Source organism: Sinocyclocheilus rhinocerous, unplaced genomic scaffold, assembly GCF_001515625.1.
Source record: "Sinocyclocheilus rhinocerous isolate Xijiao unplaced genomic scaffold, SAMN03320098_v1.1 scaffold14, whole genome shotgun sequence".
NCBI lineage: Eukaryota > Metazoa > Chordata > Actinopteri > Cypriniformes > Cyprinidae > Sinocyclocheilus > Sinocyclocheilus rhinocerous.
In genome coordinates, this window is record NW_015629561.1 from 2018408 (window position 1) to 2041235 (window position 22828).

The following is a 22828-nucleotide window of genomic DNA, read 5'->3' on the forward strand; positions in this document are numbered from 1 at the left end:
CCCCACCCCACGTTCGCACACACACATACACACACAATCTCCCATCAATCCGCTGAAGTTCGGGCCTGTCAGAAGCGGAACGGTCGCTGGTGGGGCCATTGACCCGCTGTCAAACCGACAGTTAAAGGATTTTAAATGACTTTGCTTTCTGATTACCCCAGCATGCTTTTGCTCTTTTAAATAACCTTGTTATTGTCGATGCTCTGCAATTGCATTGTGGATGAAGAGAGCGGGAGAGTGGGCACAAATCGATCACTAACGGTGGAAATATAAAGCCGAATGCCAGACACACAACCCGAGCCCCTCCGGGTCACTCGAACGCATTACCATATTCAGATGCGTAAGCCTGAATGCCTGAGCCAGAGCATCGGAGATGAGATGAGATGAGGGGAAAGAGGAAGCGAGCACAGAGCGTCTGCCCGCTGTTTTGTCACATCGCCTACCAACCATAAAATAATTAGACTTCAGTTTGAATCATAATGCTGGCCTTATGCTGTCAGCTTACTGACAACAAGGGCACTGAGAGGCACAAAGATAGACGATGTGGCTGCTATAAATTTATATGACTATTTATACGACTATCAGTGCTCTATGAAGTATAGAGATGTTATAATAGATAAGACTTTTCCGTATTCATAGACTTAAGCAACACCGAAGAAATGAAATGGCAGGGTGGAGCCACGGGGAACTCTGTCATTACCTTCTCGTGACACCTTGTTTCAAAGCCAGCCTGTGTCAAACAGGAGCCCTAAATGGTCTACAGGGTGTGGTAATAATCTATGAATAATGCAACAGTGAACTCACACCCACCCTGTAACACAAACCCCACATTAAATGCAGGGGCATTTACATAGAATCGTTCAGAGTGTCAATCAAATGCTGGCCAGCCACTGACAGCACTTCTAGCATACAAAATATTTAGTTAAATTAATACTTTTGCTAGTAAAAAGTAATTAAAATGCATTTATTTCATACTAAACATAGTTCAAACATATTTACTGACATATCGCTGGAGACTTACTCATTTAAAAATCATAGTTAAACTTTATTTGGAGTACTACTTGTGCACAATACACATTTCTTAATATTGAGTCTAAAATGTGTTTTAATGCCACTATTGATGAGGATTGTATGATCTTTGAATAATATTGGTCTTTAAATGCAAAATATTTAAAGTGTACCTAAAATATACTTGCAATAGTTCCACATTAGCACAATCAAATATACTTCAGTATATTTAGTTGGACCTCAGCACAACTTCTGCACAATTAAAGTGCATTAGGTACAAAATTAGTTGTTCCAATTTAGCAGACTTTAAGTATACCAGTTTAGTATACTAAAAATACAATTGCAGGGTATTTTTGTTAAGTACATAAAAATGTAAATGTATTTGTAGTATATTTAGCATGACTTATATATACTTCAAATACATTTTAGTATATTTATTTTTCAATAGGTTTATTCAGCAAGGATGCATTAAATTGATCAAAAGTGACAGTAAATACTGTTATAAAAGATTATATTTCAAATTAAAAATGCTGTTATTTTGAAATTTCTATTTATTGATATACATTGATAATAAGAAGAAATGTTTCTTGAGCACCAAATCAGCATTTTAGAATGATTTTTGAAGCATCATGTGACACTGAAGAATGGAGTAATGGCTGCTGAAAATTCTGTTTTGTGGATATACATTTTAGAATATATTTTGAAATATATTTAATTGTAAATATAGCCTTGGTTAACATAAGAAACTTCATTCAAAAGCATTACAAAATTTTACTGTGATACATTTACGAGATGGATGTGTTGACGTTTGTGTGAATACTTAAAGGATTTAACACGAGAACAACGGAGAAGAAACAACAAAAAGCCGAAAGGAGACAAACAAATACAAAGTGTGAAACCAACAAAATCAAACAAACAAACAAAAAAACAAAACAAAGCACGGACACAAAAAGCGCATTCTGGCATATTTTCTTACCCACACTGACATTCAAAAACACAAATGGGGCAACGTGTAATGTTTTTCGCTTGCATGCACACAAGCACACAGACACACATGCACACAAACACTAAGGTAAATAAATAATGTCAGTGTATTGACTGTTGTTTGTCACTTGCTGTAGCCGTAGCTGCGGGCGACTGGTGGGCGTGTGATGTGGGCTCTTTTAGCTGCGAGTGCTGGTCCTTTACTCTGTCAAGCCGCCTGTCAACTTTTAGCTCTTAGACATGTCACAACCCACCACAGAGGAGCTAACTGAACAGCAAAAAATAGAGACAGATATACAAAAGGCTCCATCGAAGTACCTGACACAGTGCTCGATCAGAAAGAGCCGTGAATCTAGTCTACTTCACTGAAGCAGTTTTGACACATACAATGGAAATGGAAATGCACAGCACTTGATAAAAAAATCTGAATCAAAAGGGGAGGAAACAGTCTCATTAGAAGTGACACCAAAGTGAAAAAGCACATACCTGCACCAAGACGAAGAACCTCTTCTTCCATCTTTTCCACAGGTTTTTCCCAATGGCCCAAAGGTAACTGTGAACAGATGTAGAGCAGGTGTTTCATCACAGTGTCAAGATATAGCATGCTGGATGTGTTGTTCTTAATTTGGGTGATAATGGGCCACTGTTGCCTTTCTCTCTGACTTTGCATCACAGAGTAACTCAAATGTAATAAATTACGACAGGGATATTTTAACATCATAAATATATGTTAAAAAATTTAAAATATGTTTTAAACACATACAACATACAGAAATATAAACATTTACAAAAATGTGAACAAAAATAAAAAATAAGTGACTCAAAAATGCACTGAGAAGACATTAATATGCTATAAACAGACAAAATAGGTGTCTGATTATTTAACGATGAGCTATATAGTTCTTTTCAAAATAAAAGTAAGAAAACATTTGCTACAGCTAAGACAATACAGCTATAACACTAAAAATGTGTTGATTAATCAAGGATGATATATACAGTTATTTTAAATGAAATCAAATAAAATATTTGACATTATTTCCTTCAAGTCTGTACACATTGTTTCAAAGCAGCATTAAAGAAAATTGTGCTGTTAATAATTATATTTTTTCTTAATATCTTCATACCTTATAGTCACATTTAGATAACATAGTTTACATTTTGGAACAATACAAGCAATCAAGCTGTGGATATTTTATATATATTATATATATATCGCCATTCAAAAGTACACTTGCATATATGCGGATATAGTTGGACACACTTATATATTCAATTTTATAAAATGAGCTGGCAAGAATCAGGCAGTTGAGATTTGTTATATAGTATATATTGCTTGAGTGTATATTTAAAATGAAAAAAAAAATCTAAAAGAATGCAAATACATAATGCAACTTTATAGAGGATGACATATGAGTCTTCCCTCAGAAAGTAGTGTGAGTTTTAATGCAAGCAAAGAAACAGATGTGGATTTTCATGTGTAGTTTTAGTGCCCCCTAATGGTGAAAACAGTAAATTGCACTTTAGGCAAAGGCAGATCCCAATATCTATTTTTAGGACATTACAATGACTGATCTGATGATAAATATAAGTAAATGACCACTATTACAATTTTTTTTTTTTAAAGTTTAAAAAATCTTTAATTTTATTATTGTTATAAAATTTAAATAATTATTTTATATTTATTCATGTCTTATAATTTTTATAATCTATTGTTTTAAAAATGTATATTTAAAAAATATATATGCTTAGCACTTTGTCCACTAGATGGAGCCAAAAGATCAGAAAAGTGTTGAGGCCAAACGTTCATTGGACCAGACAGAGAGTTGTAACTGTTGCCTTTCAGTGTAGGTGAAATGGGTTGAAATGAGAAATTAGTCTGTGCATGTTGAATCTATTCAACAACTTACTAAAATCTATTCAGTTTTAAGTCAGTGTAGAATTGACTGAAATCAGAAATTAAAATGATGAGGATGTCACTTACCCACAGTGCTTCATGTTCTGTGGTTTGTCCATACGGACAGCCAATTTGATCTTCAGGTCATCTGGGCAACCTTTGGCAACAGTCATTTTATGGAGATCACATTGTTTGGGACTATTGGGTGTTGGATGCAACACAACCTGGAATCACATTATGGCAGATATAATTTTTAAGTAAATTTTTTTTACTTAAAAATATAGTGTGAAACATTGAAATTCTAGGAATATTTTTTTTTTTTGCTTTTTAAAGTATATAAAAGTTCATAGTTTAAAAGTATATATATATACTGATATATATACTGATATATACTGATATATATATATGTGTGTGTGTGTGTATATGTATGTGTTATATACAAATATATATATACATACATAAAGATTATAAATATATTATAAAAAAATATATATAAAAAAATATATGTAAAATGTAAAGGAAATATTTAAAATTCTGTCATTAAAGCAAAAGGGGACATACCAAATACTAATACGTGATATTCATGTTAACTTTTCACTGTTATGCTGATAATATCATTTGAAATTTTCATCAGTGGTCATACATACTGTATATATTGCATATCTAGCTCAAATAGGAAAGTTGGGAAAAGTGGGACACTGCAGCTTTCCAGTAATATCTGTTCCCACCAGTGTTCTGATTCATCGCACATCGGATCCCATTATTTTCTCTATCTCTCACTTCACTTTGAAGTCATCTATCATTTGCATAAGAGCCGACATCAGCACCTTATTTTTCTGTTTTTATATCAGTGCAGGCTTATTGTTTAGAGAGAATGAGTGATAGAGAGAGAGAGAAAAGAGAGAGAGCGAGAGAGAGAGAGAGAGAGAGTGGAATAGAGAGACTCTATGCCTCATTGACTCAGCACTGGATCAAATCCATTAGAACAGCTACAGGCAAGCAGGGGGGCTGCTCATTTCGGAGAGCTTAGCAAAACCATTTTAGTACCGATCACCTCTGAGCTCAGATCAGTGCTGACTGCTTAAAGAGTATGGGCTAGAATGAGCTGTGATGGGTTCAGTGTGTATGTGTGTGTGTGTGTGTGTGTGTCTGACCCGTCCCAGCTCTTTATCCTCCAGTGCCAGCACTCCTGTACTCTCCGTGAAGAGTTTCACCTTTACAGCTGGAAGTGGGTGAGTGGTGGTGAAGTCTCCTTGAGTACCCCAACTAAACAATACAGAGAGAGATTAAATCAGTGGTTTTCAAACTGGTTTTGCAACTAGGAGTGTAAAACTACATGAATAAGATGAAAATTGTATGCCTAGATTTCATAATCAATTACGATGACTATTATAATAATAACAACAACAACAACATGTTACTGAGACCATCTCTGCACACACACACACACACACACACACACACACTGTCTGGTTTGCTATCCTTGTGGGGACTCTGCGTAGGCGTAATGGTTTTTCTACTGTACAGACCATATATTCTATTGCCCTACACCAACCCTACCCCTAAACCTATCCCTCACAGGAAACTTTCTGCATTTTTAGATTTTCAAAAAACTTAATTCTTTGTGATTTATTAGCTTGTTTACCGAATCATGATATGCATTTCTTTAAAGCATATTTCACAGCCTAACTAAAGGGATAGTTCAACCAAAAATGAAAATTCTGTCATTATTAAATCACCCTCCATTTGTTCCAAACCTGTATAAGTTTATTTTTTTTGTGTTGATTACAAAAGAAGGCATTTTGAAGAATGTTAGTAACGAAACCATTGACTTCCATTGTATTTTTCCCCCCATACTATGGAAGTCAATGGCCACTGTCAACTGTTTGGTTACCCATATTCTTCAAAATATCTTAATAAACTCATATAGGTTTGGAACAACTTCAGGGTGAGTAAATGATGACAGAAACATTTTTGGGTGAACTATCCCTTTAACACCTGTTTGGGTTAGTTTGTCGACATGATCCTATCCTTTAGTTTTTTTATTGGATCAATAATAAACTGCACATTATTTTCTTCAAATTACATTTTGAGGCTGTTATTGTAAAGGTTGATGCATTATTTTTGATTATATAGTATTTCAATTATTCGATGATTGATGTATAATATTCGACTATAGTGAAAACTGTTCTTCAATTGTCTTTTGACTCAAAAGCTTGGGTGGGGTCTTTTTAATTTATTTATGACATTTATAATTTTATTTATCAAGGATGTATTAAATTGACAGTAAAGACATGTATAATTTAAAACAAATGCTGTTCTTTTGAACTTTCTATTCAAAGAATCCTGAAAAAAAAATCCACAAAAAAATATTATGTAGCACAACAGTTTTCAATACTGATAATAATAAGAAATGTTTCTTGAGCACAAAATCAGTGTATTAGATGATGAAGACTGGAGTAGGCTGCTGAAAATTCAGCCTTGCCGTCACATAAAAAAGTTACAAATTTTAAAATATGTTCAAACAGAAACCATTCTTTAAAAATTAATTAATTAATTAATTAATATTTCCAACATTGATGTTTTTACTGTATATAAAACAGAGCTTGTCTACACACATAAATACCTTTTATTTTTGTGGAGAAAGGCTGAATCAACAGGACAAGTATTGCAGCTTTGTTGGCTTGTCTGGCAATGCACTGTGTGTGTGCATGTGTTCGTACATGAAAGTATTTGTGATGCATGTGTGTGTGTGTGTGTGTGCTGTGATCCCTTGAGATGAGGGGGCAATCATCTGGCCACAGTGCACATGGGGAACACAGTGCAGTAAATCTCCATGGCAACCCCCTCTGAGCCTGGCTCCCTCTAGAATGCCTGGGGTGAGGCTGAGGGTACGTGGACGCTGTGTCTTATGTATGCTTGTGTATGTTTGTTTGCTGTGTTGGTGTATAGAGCTGTTCAACCTTCCTTCACATCAGCGTCTCAGGGGAGAGCGTCTGATGCATATTTGGCTCATGGCGTTGAAACAAACTTTTTGGAAGTAACAATAAGTGCTGTTAGCAAGCATGCCATCAATACAAGATCATGGAAAACGTTAGTGGAACTTGCTGTGTACTTGAAGACTGCAGGGGGCACAGCATGTGAACTGTGAACTGCTGTTTAGTATCTATTTATCTATCTATCTATGCACACTAAGAATGCTGCATTTATTTGACCAAAATACAGTAAAACAGTAATACTGTGAAATAATATTACAATAACTGTTTTAATATATTTTTAAATGCAGTTTATTCCTGTGATGGCAAAGCTGAATTTTCAGCATCATTACTCCAGTCTTCAGAGTCACATGAGCCTTCAGAAATCATTCTAATATGCTGATTTGGTGCTTAAGAAACATTTCATATTATTATCTTTGTTGAAAATGGTTGTTATGCAAAAGGACAGCATTTTTTTACAGAAATCTTCTATAACAATGTAATGTTCCTGACTGTCATCTTTCATCAATTTCATGTGTCTTTGCAGAATTAAAGTCTTTCTTTCTTTCCTTCTTTCCTTCTTTCTTTCTTTCTATATATAAACCTTTCTATATATAAACCTTCTTTCTATATATATATCCCTTCTATTGAATATGTCCTCTAAGGTACCATTATTCATACATAAAATAAATAATTGTTTTGTTGTAATTCTATTAATGCAGGGTTTTTGGGGTAGTGTTTTGGTTTCAGTTAGTCTTTTATAGCTAGATAGCTAGGTAAAGTTGGTAAAACATGAATGTAAATGTCCTCATAACAATCTGGCATCAGATCTTCCACCTGGTACAGAACAGCTGTCTGATAACACTGATATGACCACAAGTGTGCTGTGTGTGTGTGTGTGTGTGTGTGTGTGCGCGCGCGTGTGTGTGTGTGTGCACGCGTGTGTGTGTGTGCGCGTGTATGTGTATATGTGTGTGTGTGTGTGTACATGTTTTTCTATCCTGGTGGGGGCTTAAACCTGAATACACACCAACTCATGGGGACTCGTGTCATGGGGAAACAAGCTTATAAATCATACAGAATGAGTTTTTTTGAGAATGTAAAAATACAGAATGTTTTCTGTGAGAGGTAGGTTTAGATGTAGGGTTGATGTAGGGCGATATAATACATGGTTTGTACAGTATAAAAACCATTACGCCTATGGAGAGTCCCCACAAGGATAGTAAACCAGTGTATGTGTGTGTGCGAGAACAAATCTTGTTCTGCCACACACTGAGGAGTCTTTTAGAATGCTATTAAACCTGTTATTAATGTGCATGCGTCTTCTTACACACATATTTCACACAGGCTTTTTCTCTCATTTGCTCAATGAGTCATCACTATGTGACCATTTGAAGAACAACATTACTGCACTCACATGTTTCACTGGTTCCATGTCTGGCACATATTTTCGACAGGTTACATTGCTCAAGGCCTAGTGTTATAATTTAATAATTATAAAATCTCACTGTTACTGGGTCACCATTTCAATTCTAACAACAGGTCCCAGAAAAACATAAATCAGAGTGAATCATGACATTAAAACAGAAGATGAAGGTATTGTCTTATTAACTATTATGCTCTGTTGAGACTAATTTTACTGCTTTTATGCTTGGAGGTTTATGCTCCCTTCAATTCTCCTTTTAATTTGTTTATTTGACCAAATTAAAACCCAGTACACCATATTATTGAAGTATTAATTTTACCTTAAATCACACATTGTTGTGTGTCACAGAGCTCTATGTTTGGCTGTGTGAGTCTCATTTTAACATTTTTATTATCTCAGATTAGCCATATTTTTGGACAAATATAAGTGGCATATTTTGAATAACCTGAAAAATTGATGCTTCATTCTTAAACAATAAATTCCCTAAAAATTACACTGTTTACAATTTACAATTAGAAATACATTACCAACATGTCAGAAGTTGCCAAATCAGTGTTGCCAGAGAGTGAGCCATATATTTTTATATTTGTATTCATTTGCATGTAAATTAAATTCACAGTGCTGCTATTACTAATATAGCCAGCAGATGGCAGTAGACGAGCTAACATTTCTATATGCACCATATCAATATTTTAGGAAGCCTAATGTGACTGACTTCTAAACGCTGTTTTCATTTCTCACTTTTGAGCTTCAGTCAAACTGTAAACACCAAAAACTGACCAGGTCCATGTGCCCCTGGTCCAGCAATCCTCTCTTGACATGATTAACAAAAGAAGAATCAATCTGCTGAGAAAAATGTATGTGATACTGAACTTGAACATAGGGCTGGACAATAGATCAACATGTATCGCGATATATTTTTTTTCAATAACGGTGATATGATTTTTAAACACATTTCCGATATTTCGATATACATTACCAGTGTTTCCCATGCATTGAATTATTTGTGACATTTGACTTTGTGAATAAACATGAGCACTGCACACTTCAAAATCAAAACGTGGCGCGGGTGTTTTATATGAATGTATCTCTGAAGGGAACCGACTGTCTTCAGAAAAGTTTCGATGGCATTTCTATTTTATCTGATAAAGTAGCATTCATGAGCGGAGCTGCTTTGATTACAGCCGTTACTGGAGAAACCGCTAGTTCTACCGCTCTCAAAGCGCCTCCTGCTGGCAGACAATCAGTTTGCACTTTCAATAATAACCCGGTCTCCAGCAAAGTTTTTGTTGTTGCTCAATTTTTTTGTTTTCTGCAGCAACTCAGTGATATAAATTTTGGCCATATCGTCCAGCCCTACTTGAACAATAAACAAAAGCAGATAGAAAGATACACCAAATAATATTTTGAGCATCTTTAGATCTTTATTCTAACCTGTCTACTGCAAAAAATCTAAAAAAAAAAAAAAAAAAACAGATACCATCAAATGTGAGTGAGTCACATGTGACTGGCAAATAGACCCTGAACATAGATCCTAAGTATACCACAAAAATACAAATATACACTGACCCACAAAATCTGGCCTGCTAAATGTGGCCAGAGGTTCATTACATTAAAAGCCCAAAACACATGGTAAGGAAACCCTGATCTATATTACTGCTCTATATAACACACTGTAACAGTGCACACACACACACACACACACACACACACACTGTAAAACACTTCTCAGAAAAGCTATCTGAGTTACGTAATCCACAGCGCCTGGAGCGACACTACAGTGACACAATAGAGCAGAAACAGTCACATATAAGACCACTGCCTTCTTTACAAATCACAAAAGGCTTCTGTTCGAAGCATATATGAATGATCACGTACTTAAGGTTCAAGGTTCAAGGTTTTTTTATTTGTCAATGCCACCATATGTGCAGACATACAGAGGAATCGAAATATCGTTTCTCTTCTCTCTCATCAAGTGTTTACATTGTCAATGCAATACAGCAGTTTGTATATATATATATAAAAAAATGGAAAGTTATTAATAAAGAAACAACATGACTCCATCTGTCAGACTTGAGCTGTGATGTAAAATAAGGTTTAAGGTTTTTGCTTTAAGGTTTTATTCATTATGGTAGCCTGTTCACCTGTCCACGCTCCCATATGCATAATATGGCTGCCAAGTGACAGATAAATCGGCAGTGTGAATTTAATCGGACAGATATTGGTAGCATTTTCTCTTTTTCCTTGTTAAGCACAGTTATTTTTCTTAACTATGCAAAATTATATGATTAGCAGCATTTAGTATTGGCTTTTGTTTTCCCTGCTGTCCGTAACACTTTTAGAACAAAACTGCCACCCATTTTTGGGTCATGACCCACCAGTTAAGAGCATCTAAAGTCAAATGATCTGCCTCCCTATAACAAATGCAGGTTGATACAAGACCTACTGACAACAACCCTTTAATTTTCCTATTTTTTTATGTAAGTCTGGTTGAACAGGGGGTCACGGCAGCATTCAATCACTAAAATCCAAAATCCTACAATCTGAGTACTCAAATCCAAACACAGGACCAATCTTGTAGACATGATCAGATTCAAATGCACATATGACTTGAAAAATTGCATTTTCATTCATCATAACCACTCCCCTTTCATATTTCATAAAAGTGCAGTTATGAAAGAAAAAGCTACTTCAAGACAGGTCTTTGTAGCCCCCTTATAGATTTGGAGGCTTTCAAACAGCAGCTATTTTCCCCGTTTTTTATCTACTTCCTTGTTGTTCTCACTCAAATCCTCACAACTGCACATATGTGCTTTAATTAATGAGATGTTTTGGGATCAATCCCTACGGTCTTAAGGTGTCTGATCAGACAGGCACAGAATGCATGTCTCTCAAGAGTTTCCCATCATTCTTTCGCTTTCCCAAATGCCCTCTCATCTATCCTCACACGGCTCTACCCCTGAGACCCAGCAGGCTTTTAGCATTACAGCAAGCTCTGGAGAAATGTGCGCCAAATGTGTGTGTGAATGTGAGAGCTTGTTGATCTGAGCAACTGCGTATATTTAGTGGAAAGAGAGTGGATATGAGCATTTTTGTTTTGTGTGTGTATGTGTGTAAAGTTGGCTGTACACCATGCAATTTTTTCTATCTTTTACAATTGTTGCTTGTCAGACTGTATGATGTGACCTCAGTGAAATTGTGGGCAAAAGCCAAGGCTCATCAACAGTCTTGTATGTCAGGCTATGCAGTATACATCTTTGCAGACTGTGGTCATAATTGATAGTGTTGACTAGGCATTTTACATCATCAATCGCTCACTGTCACATTCTGACGTTCTCATTTACACACTAAATTTAATTGTACTGCACAAAACCAATCAAGCCCCTGTGGTAATGCTTGCAATGCTTCGCCTCGAAAAAATAAAATAAGTTATTAAAGTTAAAAGTTTTGGACTATGGATGTTGGTTTTCTGCCTCATAGTAAAAAAAAAAGGCAAGTGTGAGATAGTTTAATATAAAAATTAGATATAAAGTTACAATAATAAGAAACAATGTCATAATTGTGAGACATAAAGACACATTGCATGATATAAGGTCACACTGTGACGAGAAATTTTAAGATTCAAGACATACTGTAATGTCAAAATTACAAGATATAAAGTCACATTGTGATATAAAAGTCACACTGAGATAAAAAAAAAAAATCCCATTGTGAGAAAAAGGTCAGTTATAAGAGACAAAGTCAAAATTTGAAGTCAGTTATAAGAAAATGAGTCACAATTGTGATATGTTTACAATGTAAACTGTTGCATACTGTAATGTCAGTCACATTGAGATACTGTAAATTCAGTTATGAGAAAAAAATGCAATTGCAAGGGAGACACATTATGAGATAGAGTTGCAAGATATAAAGTCAGCTATGCGAAAATCACAACTGCAAGATATAAAGTCTAATTACAAGATATAATCACTGAGAGATATAAAGTCAATTATAAGAAGCAAAGTTGCAATTGCAAGATATTTACAATTGTAAATTGTTGTAAATTGTAAAGTCACACTGGGAAATATAAAGGAAGCTATGAGAAAATCACAATTGTGAGATAAAGTCATATTACAAGATATAAAGTCACTTTGTGAGATAAAAAGTCACACTTGCAAGATATAAAGTCAGTTATAAAGAAATAGTTGCAATTGCAAGATATAAAGTCAGTTATAAGAAATAGTCGCAATTGCGAGATATAAAGTCAGTTATAAGAAATAGTCACAATTGCGAGATATAAAGTCAGTTATAAGAAATAGTCGCAATTGTGAAATGTTAACAACTGTAAACTGTAAATTGTTTTAAATTGTAAAGTCAAATTGTGAGATACAATGTAAAGTTGAAAAAGTCGGAATTGCAAGAGAGTCACATTAAGAGATGAAGTCAGCTATGCGAAAATTGCAACTCTGGGATATATAGTCACATTACAAGATATTGCAATGTGAGATATAAAGTCAGTGATGAAAAATAGTTGCAATTGAATGATATTTACTATACTTACTGTATTTTGTAAACTATAATGTGAAATATAAAGTCAGTTATGAGAAAATCTCAATTGTGAGATATAGTCAGATTAGAAGAAATAAAGTCACACTGAGATAAAAGTCATACTGATAAAAAGTCACATTGTGAGATACAAGACAGTTATGAGAAAAAAGTTGCAATTGCCAGAGATAGTCACATTACAAGATATAGTCAGTTTCGATAAAGTCGCAATTGTGACATCTACTCAAATACACTACTCTATAGTCACGTTGTGAGTTAGAAGTCACAATGTGAGAGAAAAAATTCATATTGCGAAATTGTCACATTGTGAGATAACAGTCAGTTATAAAAAAAGGTTGCAATTGTGATATATAAAGTCAAATTACAAAATATAAAGTCATATTGTGTGATATAAAGTCAAACTGTGAGATAACCATCAATTATGAGAAAGACAATGGTGAGATATAAAGTCATGTTGTGAGATATAAAATGTAACATTGCAAGATACAACTCTGAAGTAGAAACAGGTTTATATTGACTGTTGACTGCTCATGTTTCAGAGTTGAACTCAAGGTAATTTTGCAGTAAGATGATAATTTAAAGGGGTCATATGATGCGATTTCATTTTTTCCTTTCTCTTTAGAGTGTTACAAGCTCTTGGTGCATAAAGAAGATCTGTAAAGTTGCAAAGACTAAAGTCTCAAATCCAAAGAGATATTCTTTATAAAAGTTAAGAGTTAGCCACACCTACCTAAAACGGCTCGTTCGAACACGCCCCCACATACCTACCTCACTATGTGGGAAGATTTGCATAAAGCCGCCCAAATGTTCACGCAAAGAAAAACAATAATGTACAGTATGTGGAAAATAATGTGTTTTTTTAACTTTAAACCGCATAAACACATTTCATTACACCAAATACACAAAATAATGTTCTTTTTAGCAGCATCATATGACCCCTTTAAAGGGAACTTTCATTAACAAGAGATGTTGTTCCACGACAAAAGAAATCATTTACAATTCCAGAAATGTGACAAAAATCAGTGTGAGTGTAAGCTGACCAAATGAGTGGGTGAAGCATGTTCAGTGAAAAGTGTGAGAATTAGATTTTCTGCTTATGTGTGTTTGGTGTTTCCTCTCTCTCTTACCCTTGAATCAGTCTCCTCACACACAAACAAATGTGATAAGTCTAGTTGAGTAATGCGATCAGCGTACGGTTTTCGTGTAAGTGTTGATTACAAGCCCACAATTGTTACTTCATCATTAAGCATTACATCTCACCACAAACAGAATGGGCCTACTGTGTACACAATAATAAGATCAACTGATCATGTAATGAGCTAAATAACACACACACACACACAGCTTCAGCAAACAGCAATTGATGGGATTTGAGATTAAGTTCCTCCAGCTCGGAATTACATGAACAGTTCAGTTCAGAGTATGCATGAAGACAAGCAATCAAACTTAAACAGGTTAGTGAAGGTTAGTGTACATTGACTGATTTAACACCAGACAGCAGCTTTCAAGGCTTCAATACTCTAAAAAATGATAATGTTTATAAACTTTTTCAGTGCTTGAACTTCTGCTGAGAAGTGAAGCTGTATTCAATATAATGTTGATGCAGGGAATACACATAATGCTTGACCAGAAATTTCAGCAAAACCTACGTTGGTTTGGAGGCCTCTGCCTGGTCGGTCTGAAGTTTCTGTCCACCTTCCACCTCCATGGTGCAGTAAACAATCCGGTTTGGTGCTAAAGACTTTAGACCCTGTACCTCCATAATCACCACCTGTGGGGAAAAAATAGAAACTATAGAGACGACTCCTAAAAAAATGTGAAACGTTATCCAACCATATAGTCCATAACACCAAAACCAATTTGGCATTTTGTAAGATTTTATCAAGAAAGTAAAGGAGACAAAGGCTAATTTCTCCAAGAAAGTAAAGTAGACGATGCCTTTTCTAAAATTAAACTGACAGTACAAAAATAAAACAAACCAACATTACAACATTTTAAATATTGTTCAAAATATTGTCAAAAAATGTATAAATCAATAATTTTTTTAATATAGATGCTAAATTGTGTGAGGTAAAAAAAAAAAGTCACCTGAAGAGTCACAATATGATTGGCTCATTACTCTGCCAATTATATAATGTTCAGCTATAATGCTTGTAAATGGTCTGCAAATCTGCATGAATTAATCAAAATGGTAGAAAGGGACGTATTACAGACAAAACAACTCACCACTTTGAATCATTTTGAAACTGAATACATAAAACTAGGATCAGGGTAAAAGCAAGATTAAAACTGATGTGAGATGTGTCAGATAAAGCCGTCATCACCTAGGTATCAGTGAAAGGGGAACGTGTTGTTAACACACGACATACATCACATGGTTTTACTGCCCCCTTCTTCAGGGAATATATCCTCTCAGATCCTGTCACTTGATTAAAGCTAGCTTTATAGCAGGCTGTCAGTGCCATGCACTCAGGATTTTCTGTCTGGTTTGTGCTAAGTAAGACCTGTCTACACGCACACACACACACACACACACACACACAGACTTATCTGCTGCTCATAAATTCAGAATTCTCCTGTCCTCTTTTAAACCTGCATGATGAACAGAAGGTGACATTTTCAATTTGTCCCTTTCTGCAAATCAAAGACCAATATATTGCTAATGCACCAACATGGCCTGTAATATTTGACGTTGATATGCAACATGCTGTAATGAGATATTCAAAGCAATGGCTGTGCAAATTTTAACCCGATAAAAGGAAACGCAGAAATCCTACGTCAAGCCAGTGATGAATGTCAAGACCATCACAGATTCAATTATTTCATCTTGACATTGTTGCGTACTGATGATCAGATCAATTTCTATCAAATCACAAGCTACAACAAGATGGTGCTGAAAAGGAAAAAGACAATGTTGCGTTTGCATTTGTTTCATATGCCTGTATAAATTCTCTTTTAATTCTTTCAGTAAATTCTCTCTTATAAATTCTCTTTTATTTTCTTAAGTGTGAGCAATGAGATGTGGTATTCTGGAAAGCCAAAAATAATGGGTAAGACAAATTTGTGAGAGAACTAAAAAAAAACAATATTTGATGCAATATTACTTGAAATACTGAAACTGCACAGGTTCGAATCTGCAACATTTGAGTTACCAGCCAAGATCTTTAACCACTGGGTAACAACAGCCCAAATTTTGAACACTGATCTTTCATGCAGGCTGCGTTTTACTCTTAAACCCTATTCAGTTGGGGAATTTTGTGTTTCACGGGTGTACTTTGTGTTTTTACTCATGTATGAATGAAACGTCTGTGTTTTTCAAACATGAAAAAAAAAAAAAAGAGTAAATTTGTTTTTCTCAGTGGTCCTTTGGGACATCTAACAATATCTCAATTGGAATATCTGAGAATCTGCAAGTATATTATTTTCTCTTCTCTTTTATTTTGTCCTTTTTGATTCACCTGAACTATACCTAAATTTAAATGAAGACAAAGAAAAAATGTAATCAACAAGGAGAGTTCGATACCAGAAATGACTCACAGTGCCTCTCAGAGATGTTCAGAACATGAATCCAAATGGTTATTTAAGGTCGCAAAACTCTGGACTTTTGGTAGTACCTAGGATAGCAAAGTCCACTAAAGGAGGTAGAGCTTTTTCGCATTTGGCTCCCAAACTCTGGAATAGCCTTCCTGATAACGTTCGGGGTTCAGACACACTCTCTCTGTTTAAATCTAGATTAAAGACACATCTCTTTGGCCAAGCATTCAAATAATGCATATCATAATCTTGTACTGCAGTTATATCTGATCAAATGCACATTATTATTCTTTAGTTTGGGTTAAACAAATAAATTTTGCTTGGTTGGAACAGCAGCTACGCTAATTATGTGTCTATTTGTTTCTTTGTTTCTGCCACGGGATTGACATCCCACTGATAAGCTACCACTAAATATTGTAGAAACTTAATTTGCTGTAAAGTTGCTTTGCAATGATTTGTATCGTGAAAAGCGCTGCACAAATAAACTTGAATTGAATTATTTAGAGTGGCAAGAGGTTTTATAACCGTAACATAATTTGATCCAATTAAGAAACGTTAAGAAAGAAGAAGTACCTCCAGTGTGAAAGACAAAACTACGTCAGACTTGGAGAGCTGATTCTCGTCCTCCTGGCCCATGTCAATGATAGAGGTGTTATGGCCTCTCTTGAGCTTCTGCAGTTTAAACTCTCCTCCTTTAGACACCGGCATGCTCTCCAGATTGGCCATCAGCAGGTTCACTGATGACTTCAGCTCCTCAATGTACATGGCCTCCATGTCCCTGGACACAAACTTGGGGAACCTGCCAGCCTATTCAAGGAGTTAAAGAGAGAAAAACAACTGTGACCAAGAGGGCTAAAACAGGACATTGGGACATTTGGGTCTTAGAATAGGCTACTCTATCAGCCTGAAAATTACAGTATGCTGCATGTGTAATTGTTTAAGACGGGATTACTTACTTTTGTGAACTGATCAGCCATTTGGAGTCGTCCATCCAGCTCTCTTCTGATCTGGGCAGCCTGTTCATCAGGATTATCCAACTGTAAGACAAAAACATTTTAATGCATTTACACTGACATTCCAATCACTCTTCCTCCCTGTCACAAGATCAACCCGTATCTGACCTTCACCATTACAAAAATAGTGCCAAAATATCTCATAATTTTAATCATACCAACCATGCCAAATAAACCTCAAGCAAAATGCATTCAATAGTTAATGCCTGCACGTGGCTTTCTGCAAGCTTCCATCCAATACATGCACAGCTCTGTCCATTTGAAAGCCCAGGACTGTTATTAGATTAGAGACCAAAGAAGATCAGCCATTTGTCAGCATGTCACCATGAGAAAGCAACTTCCGAATCTGTTAAAAATTGAAGCATGAACTTCTGATCCTGATACAGTTTTATGTTTATTAAAACAAGATTAATGTACACTCATGTCACTAAAACTAACTTTGTAATTTGTAAAATGACAAAAATATGCATGCTAATACATTTATACACAGATATTTGCATATAAATTGTGGATATGTATGTTACTACACATAAATCTAGCAATGTTAAAAGGAATAGTTCACCAAAAATTGAAAATATACTAAAAAATGTACTCACTCTCTTGCCATCCAAGATGTAGATGAGTTTGCTTCTTCATCAGAGCGGATTTGGAGAAATTTAGCATTACATCACTTGCTCATCAATGGATCCTCTGCAGTGAATGGGTGCTGTCAGAATGAGAGTCCAGACAGCTGATAAAAACATCACAATCCACAAGCAATCCACACGACTCCAGTCCAATTAACATCTTGTCAAGTGAAAAACTGTGTTTATAAGTAAGAAATTATGGTATTGCAACTTTAAACCATTGCTTCTGGCCAAAATACAGTACAAGACCCTAATCCATAATACGGCTTCGTCCAGTGCAAAGAAACACCAAATCCAAATCACACCAAATCCATCAACATATTTTTTTCAGAACTGTTTTTGCTTATAAATGGTGCTTGGTCTGTGTATATTTCTCTCCTGATTCAAGACCATTTTTTCACTGGAGAAAGCAATATTATGGATAGAGAACCCATATTTTAGCCGGAAGGAATGGTTTGAAGTTAAAAACATGTTAATGACGGATTTGTTTCTTACAAACACAGCTTTTCCCTTCACAAGATGTTGATGGACTTGAGTCATGTAGATTACTTGTGGATTATTGTGATGTTTTATCAGTAGTTTGGACTCTCATTCAGACGGCACCCATTCACTGGATCCACTGGTGAGCAAGTGATGTAATGCTAAATTTCACAAAATCTGTTCCGATGAAGAAATAAACTCAACTACTTCTATGGTGGCCTGAGGGTGAGTAAATTTTCATTTTTGGGTGATCTACTCTTTTTAGCTAACACTGAACTCTCCAAGCCAGAAAAATCATCCTTGCTAAGAATAGGATAGACCTCATCATTTCTTTAATTAGCTATTTTTGTATTGCCATCATTCAATGCCCAGCCTAATAATTAAACTATCAGCTGGTGGCCTGAATGTTTAAAAATCGTGTTGCAAAACTCAAACAGCACATCACTTTCATCCAACAAACTTGTCGGTTTACGATTCAAGACCAAGAAAAACAACATCAAAGGATGCATCGGAATTGCAACACTTTGGAATAGGGAACACATATTCACTATTAACTTAGAGTTTTCCCTGAACAAACTGCTAATTTGCTGCTTATTAATAGTTAGTTGTTAAGTTTAGGTATGGTGTAGGATTAAGGGATCTAAAATATGGTCATGCAGAATAAGGTATGAATGTTTGATTTATAAGTACTAATAAAGAGTCAAAATGCTAGTAATATGCATGCTAATAAGCAACTAGTTAATAGTGAGAATTGGTCCTTAAAATAAAGTGTTACCGAAATAGGAAATTTAAATACCCAGTATGTTCTATACTAAAGGGTTCTGAACTAAAGGTGAGTTCAGAGCCTTATGGGGGAAGAATTGGCCAGTCATTTGCGTGGTTGGGTGGAGGACCATCTGGACAGACTGTGGCCATGGTGTCCCCGTTCCTGACTCCAGCTGGGCTAAATTCAGTACTCAAATAGCTACAAACACCTACACCCTTCCATGAGGATTCCTACAAGCAAGTAAACGCACACACACCAATGCACTTGCCACATACACATTGCTCACACAGAACAATGACGGCATATAATTGTAAAGGCATACACAATTAAAACACATGCTCACATCATACACGCATGAATTCATGTACAAGTTCTGTCCCACACATGCAGTATATAAACACACACTCAACTGCAATTTGCCAATATGTGGGTGTTTTCATAATGAAATGCGTAATGTTACTGCATAATAACAGAATGGGTGTCCAAGACACTGATTAAGCCTCATCTTCACCCAATATACTTACAAAAATACTTTCCACAGAGAATGCACCTGTGATATGATTGCTAGTCCGAAAAATTCAGGTTTATTGGAGGATGTTGTTCCAAACCAAAGTCAATGAGGTCCTAATCATGACATTAAAGGGGTCATATGATGCGATTTCAAGTTTTCCTTTCTCTTTGGAAGGATGTTGTTCCAAACCAAAGTCAATGAGGTCCTAATCATGACATTAATAAAATATGGCAGAAAATCCGGCACATATTACAGTTGATTCTGCAACAAAGTCAATTTCAACACAGAAACAACAAAGCAGTATACACTACCATACAAAAGTTTGGGGTCGGTAAGTATTTTTAATATTTTTCTTAAGTCTCTTACTCTCACCAAAGCTGCATTTATTTGCTTAAAAATACAGTAAAACAATAATATTACAGTTTAAAACAACTATTTTCTATTTTAATACATTTTCAAATGTAATTTATTTCTGTGTTGGCAAAGCTGAATTTTCAGCAGCTATTACTCCAGTTTTGGCTGTTCAAGAAATACTTCTTATTATCACCAATGTTGAAAACATTTAAAATTTTTGTGGAAACTGTAAGAATTTTTTTCTTCAAGATTCTTTAATTAACAAGAAAGTTCAAAATAACTAGAATTAGAAATCTTTTACATGATAAGTGTCATTTTGATCGATTTAATGCATGCTTGCTGAATAAAAGTATTAATTTTCTTTAAAAATAAAAATAAATAATAATAATAACCCCAAACTTTGGAAAGTAGTGCATTTGCTTTAAAGAAATTTGCTAACTTTAAGACACTGGTCTGACTGCTACAGTACAACATTCTTTTATTAAAACACAATGCCACAAACCTCACAAACTTTAGCATATCCAGCAATCTTTTCTCAGAAGCCCTTATTTTAACAGCCTAATAACATTTAATGGAAATTAAAAACACGTGTTGTCACCCGTATACAATTTGCATTAGATTGAGGAAACCCAAAAATGACAAAGTTTTTGTGTTGTCAACTGCATTTTAAAACAAACAATTTTGATCTTTGGGAATGTTAGTGGAAACTTTTTTTGTTGTAGCTCCATTAATATTTAGAAATTTACTTCTGAAAAAAATTCACTTAGTAAATGTAACATTTATTATAAAATACATTCCATTGAAATATTTAATCAGAGGTCTATCCTAAGCATCAAACAGAACTGCCTTGACCACTACCCAATGATACTACTTTCCCTAAATGACATTTTTGAGTCTGGTCACAAACATGCTAACAGTGATATTAGCTTTTCAAGCTGAGACCAAGCAGCACAGCATGGTTCTTCGCCTGCTGCTCTGGTAGACTGAACCAGTCAATGTTAAAGATGAATCAGCATTCAGTCTTTCTCACACATGCCTCACATCACAGCTGCCTCTCTCATTGTGTTGGCATCGCAGTGACAAACCAGCTAACATAAAAGAAACTGCCACCACAGCCATTTAACTGCTCTGTGAGGCTTTTAATTAGTTCTTAATTTATATATCTGCACTGGCAGACCTTAAAGTGAAAATGAATGTAAACCAGATGTATGGCATTGTTGTAAGCAACCAACCGTTCTATTGTGACACCTTTGATACCTTTGGAATTTATAGGGGCTATTATCAAGTCAATGGAGCTTGATAAATGTAAAAGATGGGTTGTGCCAAACAAGGCCTTCAGATGAACAACAATAAATAAATAACCAGGAGTGCCATGACACTTCATAAATTTGTTGAGATTTTCATGTACCAGCAAGGGAGCAATCCGTGATGTCACTGCCTGATGATAATCTGATTTGGTGCAAACAAGACATGTGTAATTAAATTAATGTGCCTAATCTAAGCCATCCAAGACAGAGAGATTGTCTGGCCTGCGTGTTTGTGTGTGTGTGTGTGTGTGTGTGTACCTGTTTTTCTATTCTGGTGGAGACTTAAACCTGAATACACACAGACTCATGGGGACTCGTGTCACGGTGGGGACCTAAATTGTGGTCCCCACGGGTAAACAAGCTAATAAATCACACAGAATGAAGTTTTTTGAAAATCTAAAAATGCAGAAAGTTTCCTGTGAGGGGTAGGTTTAGGGGTAGGGTTGGTGTAGGGCAATAGAATATACGGTCTGTACAGTAGAAAAACCATTACGCCTATGGAGAGTCCCCACAAGGATAGCTGACCAGACAGTGTGTGTGTGTGTGTGTGTGTGTGTGTGTGTCGTGAGTAGAAGGTGAGACCGACTGAGAATCAGACAGTGTCATGAAGAACAACAGTTTCTCAAACATTAAAAGAATAATTTGTCACAAAATTGACATTCTTTCTTTATTTACTCAACCTCATGTTGTTCCAAACTAATAAGATATTTTTTTCCTTGAAGAGAATAATTTTGTAGCTCTTATCATAGAACCATTTTATAGTTATATAATAGTTAGCCTATATATCTATTATTTAAACATTTAAAATAGGCTAATGTTCAATTTAATAATGCATCCAATATTAACATCAGCAAAAATTACCAGTAAAATCAATTAAAGAGTAAACAGCATAGTCAAACAGTTAATGTGATGGGATGGGGGAGGAGAAAAATTAATTAATTAAAAAAATTAAGCAAATGAAAATGACCAAATAATAATTGGAATAACGACTTGTCATAATTGATGGAACTTTGAATTCTTCGCTCTACCAGAAAATCCTGAAGGAGAATGTACGGCTATCAATTTGTGACCTCAAGCGCGCTTAGGTTATGCAGCAGGACAATGATCCAAAACACACCAGCAAGTCCACCTCTGAATGGCTCAAAAAAAAAAAATTAAGGTTTGGAGTGGCTGAGTCAAAGTCCGGACTTAAATCCAATTGAAATGATGTGGCATGACCTTAAACATGCATTCTTGCTTAAAACCCTCCAAATGTGGCTGAATTTAAACAATTTTGCAAAGAAAAGTGGGCCAAAATTCCTCCACAGCGATGTGAAAGACTGCAGTTGTTGCTGCCAAGTGTGGCACAACCAGTTAATAGGTTTAGGGGGCAATTACTTTTTCACATAGGGCTAGGAAAGTTTAG

The 22828-nt window shown here is 35.4% G+C and overlaps 1 protein-coding gene across 16 annotated transcripts in view; it reads right to left on the reverse strand.

Annotated features, from left to right (window-relative positions):
• cadpsa (Ca2+-dependent activator protein for secretion a) overlaps positions 1–22828 on the reverse strand; it is a 108145-nt gene that overhangs the window by 52724 nt on the left and 32593 nt on the right. For all 16 annotated transcript variants that reach the window (XM_016551349.1, XM_016551350.1, XM_016551362.1 and 13 more), the window contains 6 exons: positions 17323–17403; positions 16940–17173; positions 14482–14603; positions 5041–5152; positions 3974–4110; positions 2479–2545 (listed from right to left, as the gene is read on the reverse strand). In XM_016551349.1, coding sequence (XP_016406835.1) covers positions 2479–2545; positions 3974–4110; positions 5041–5152; positions 14482–14603; positions 16940–17173; positions 17323–17403 — 753 coding nt within the window. The remainder of the gene's footprint in view (positions 1–2478; positions 2546–3973; positions 4111–5040; positions 5153–14481; positions 14604–16939; positions 17174–17322; positions 17404–22828) is intronic.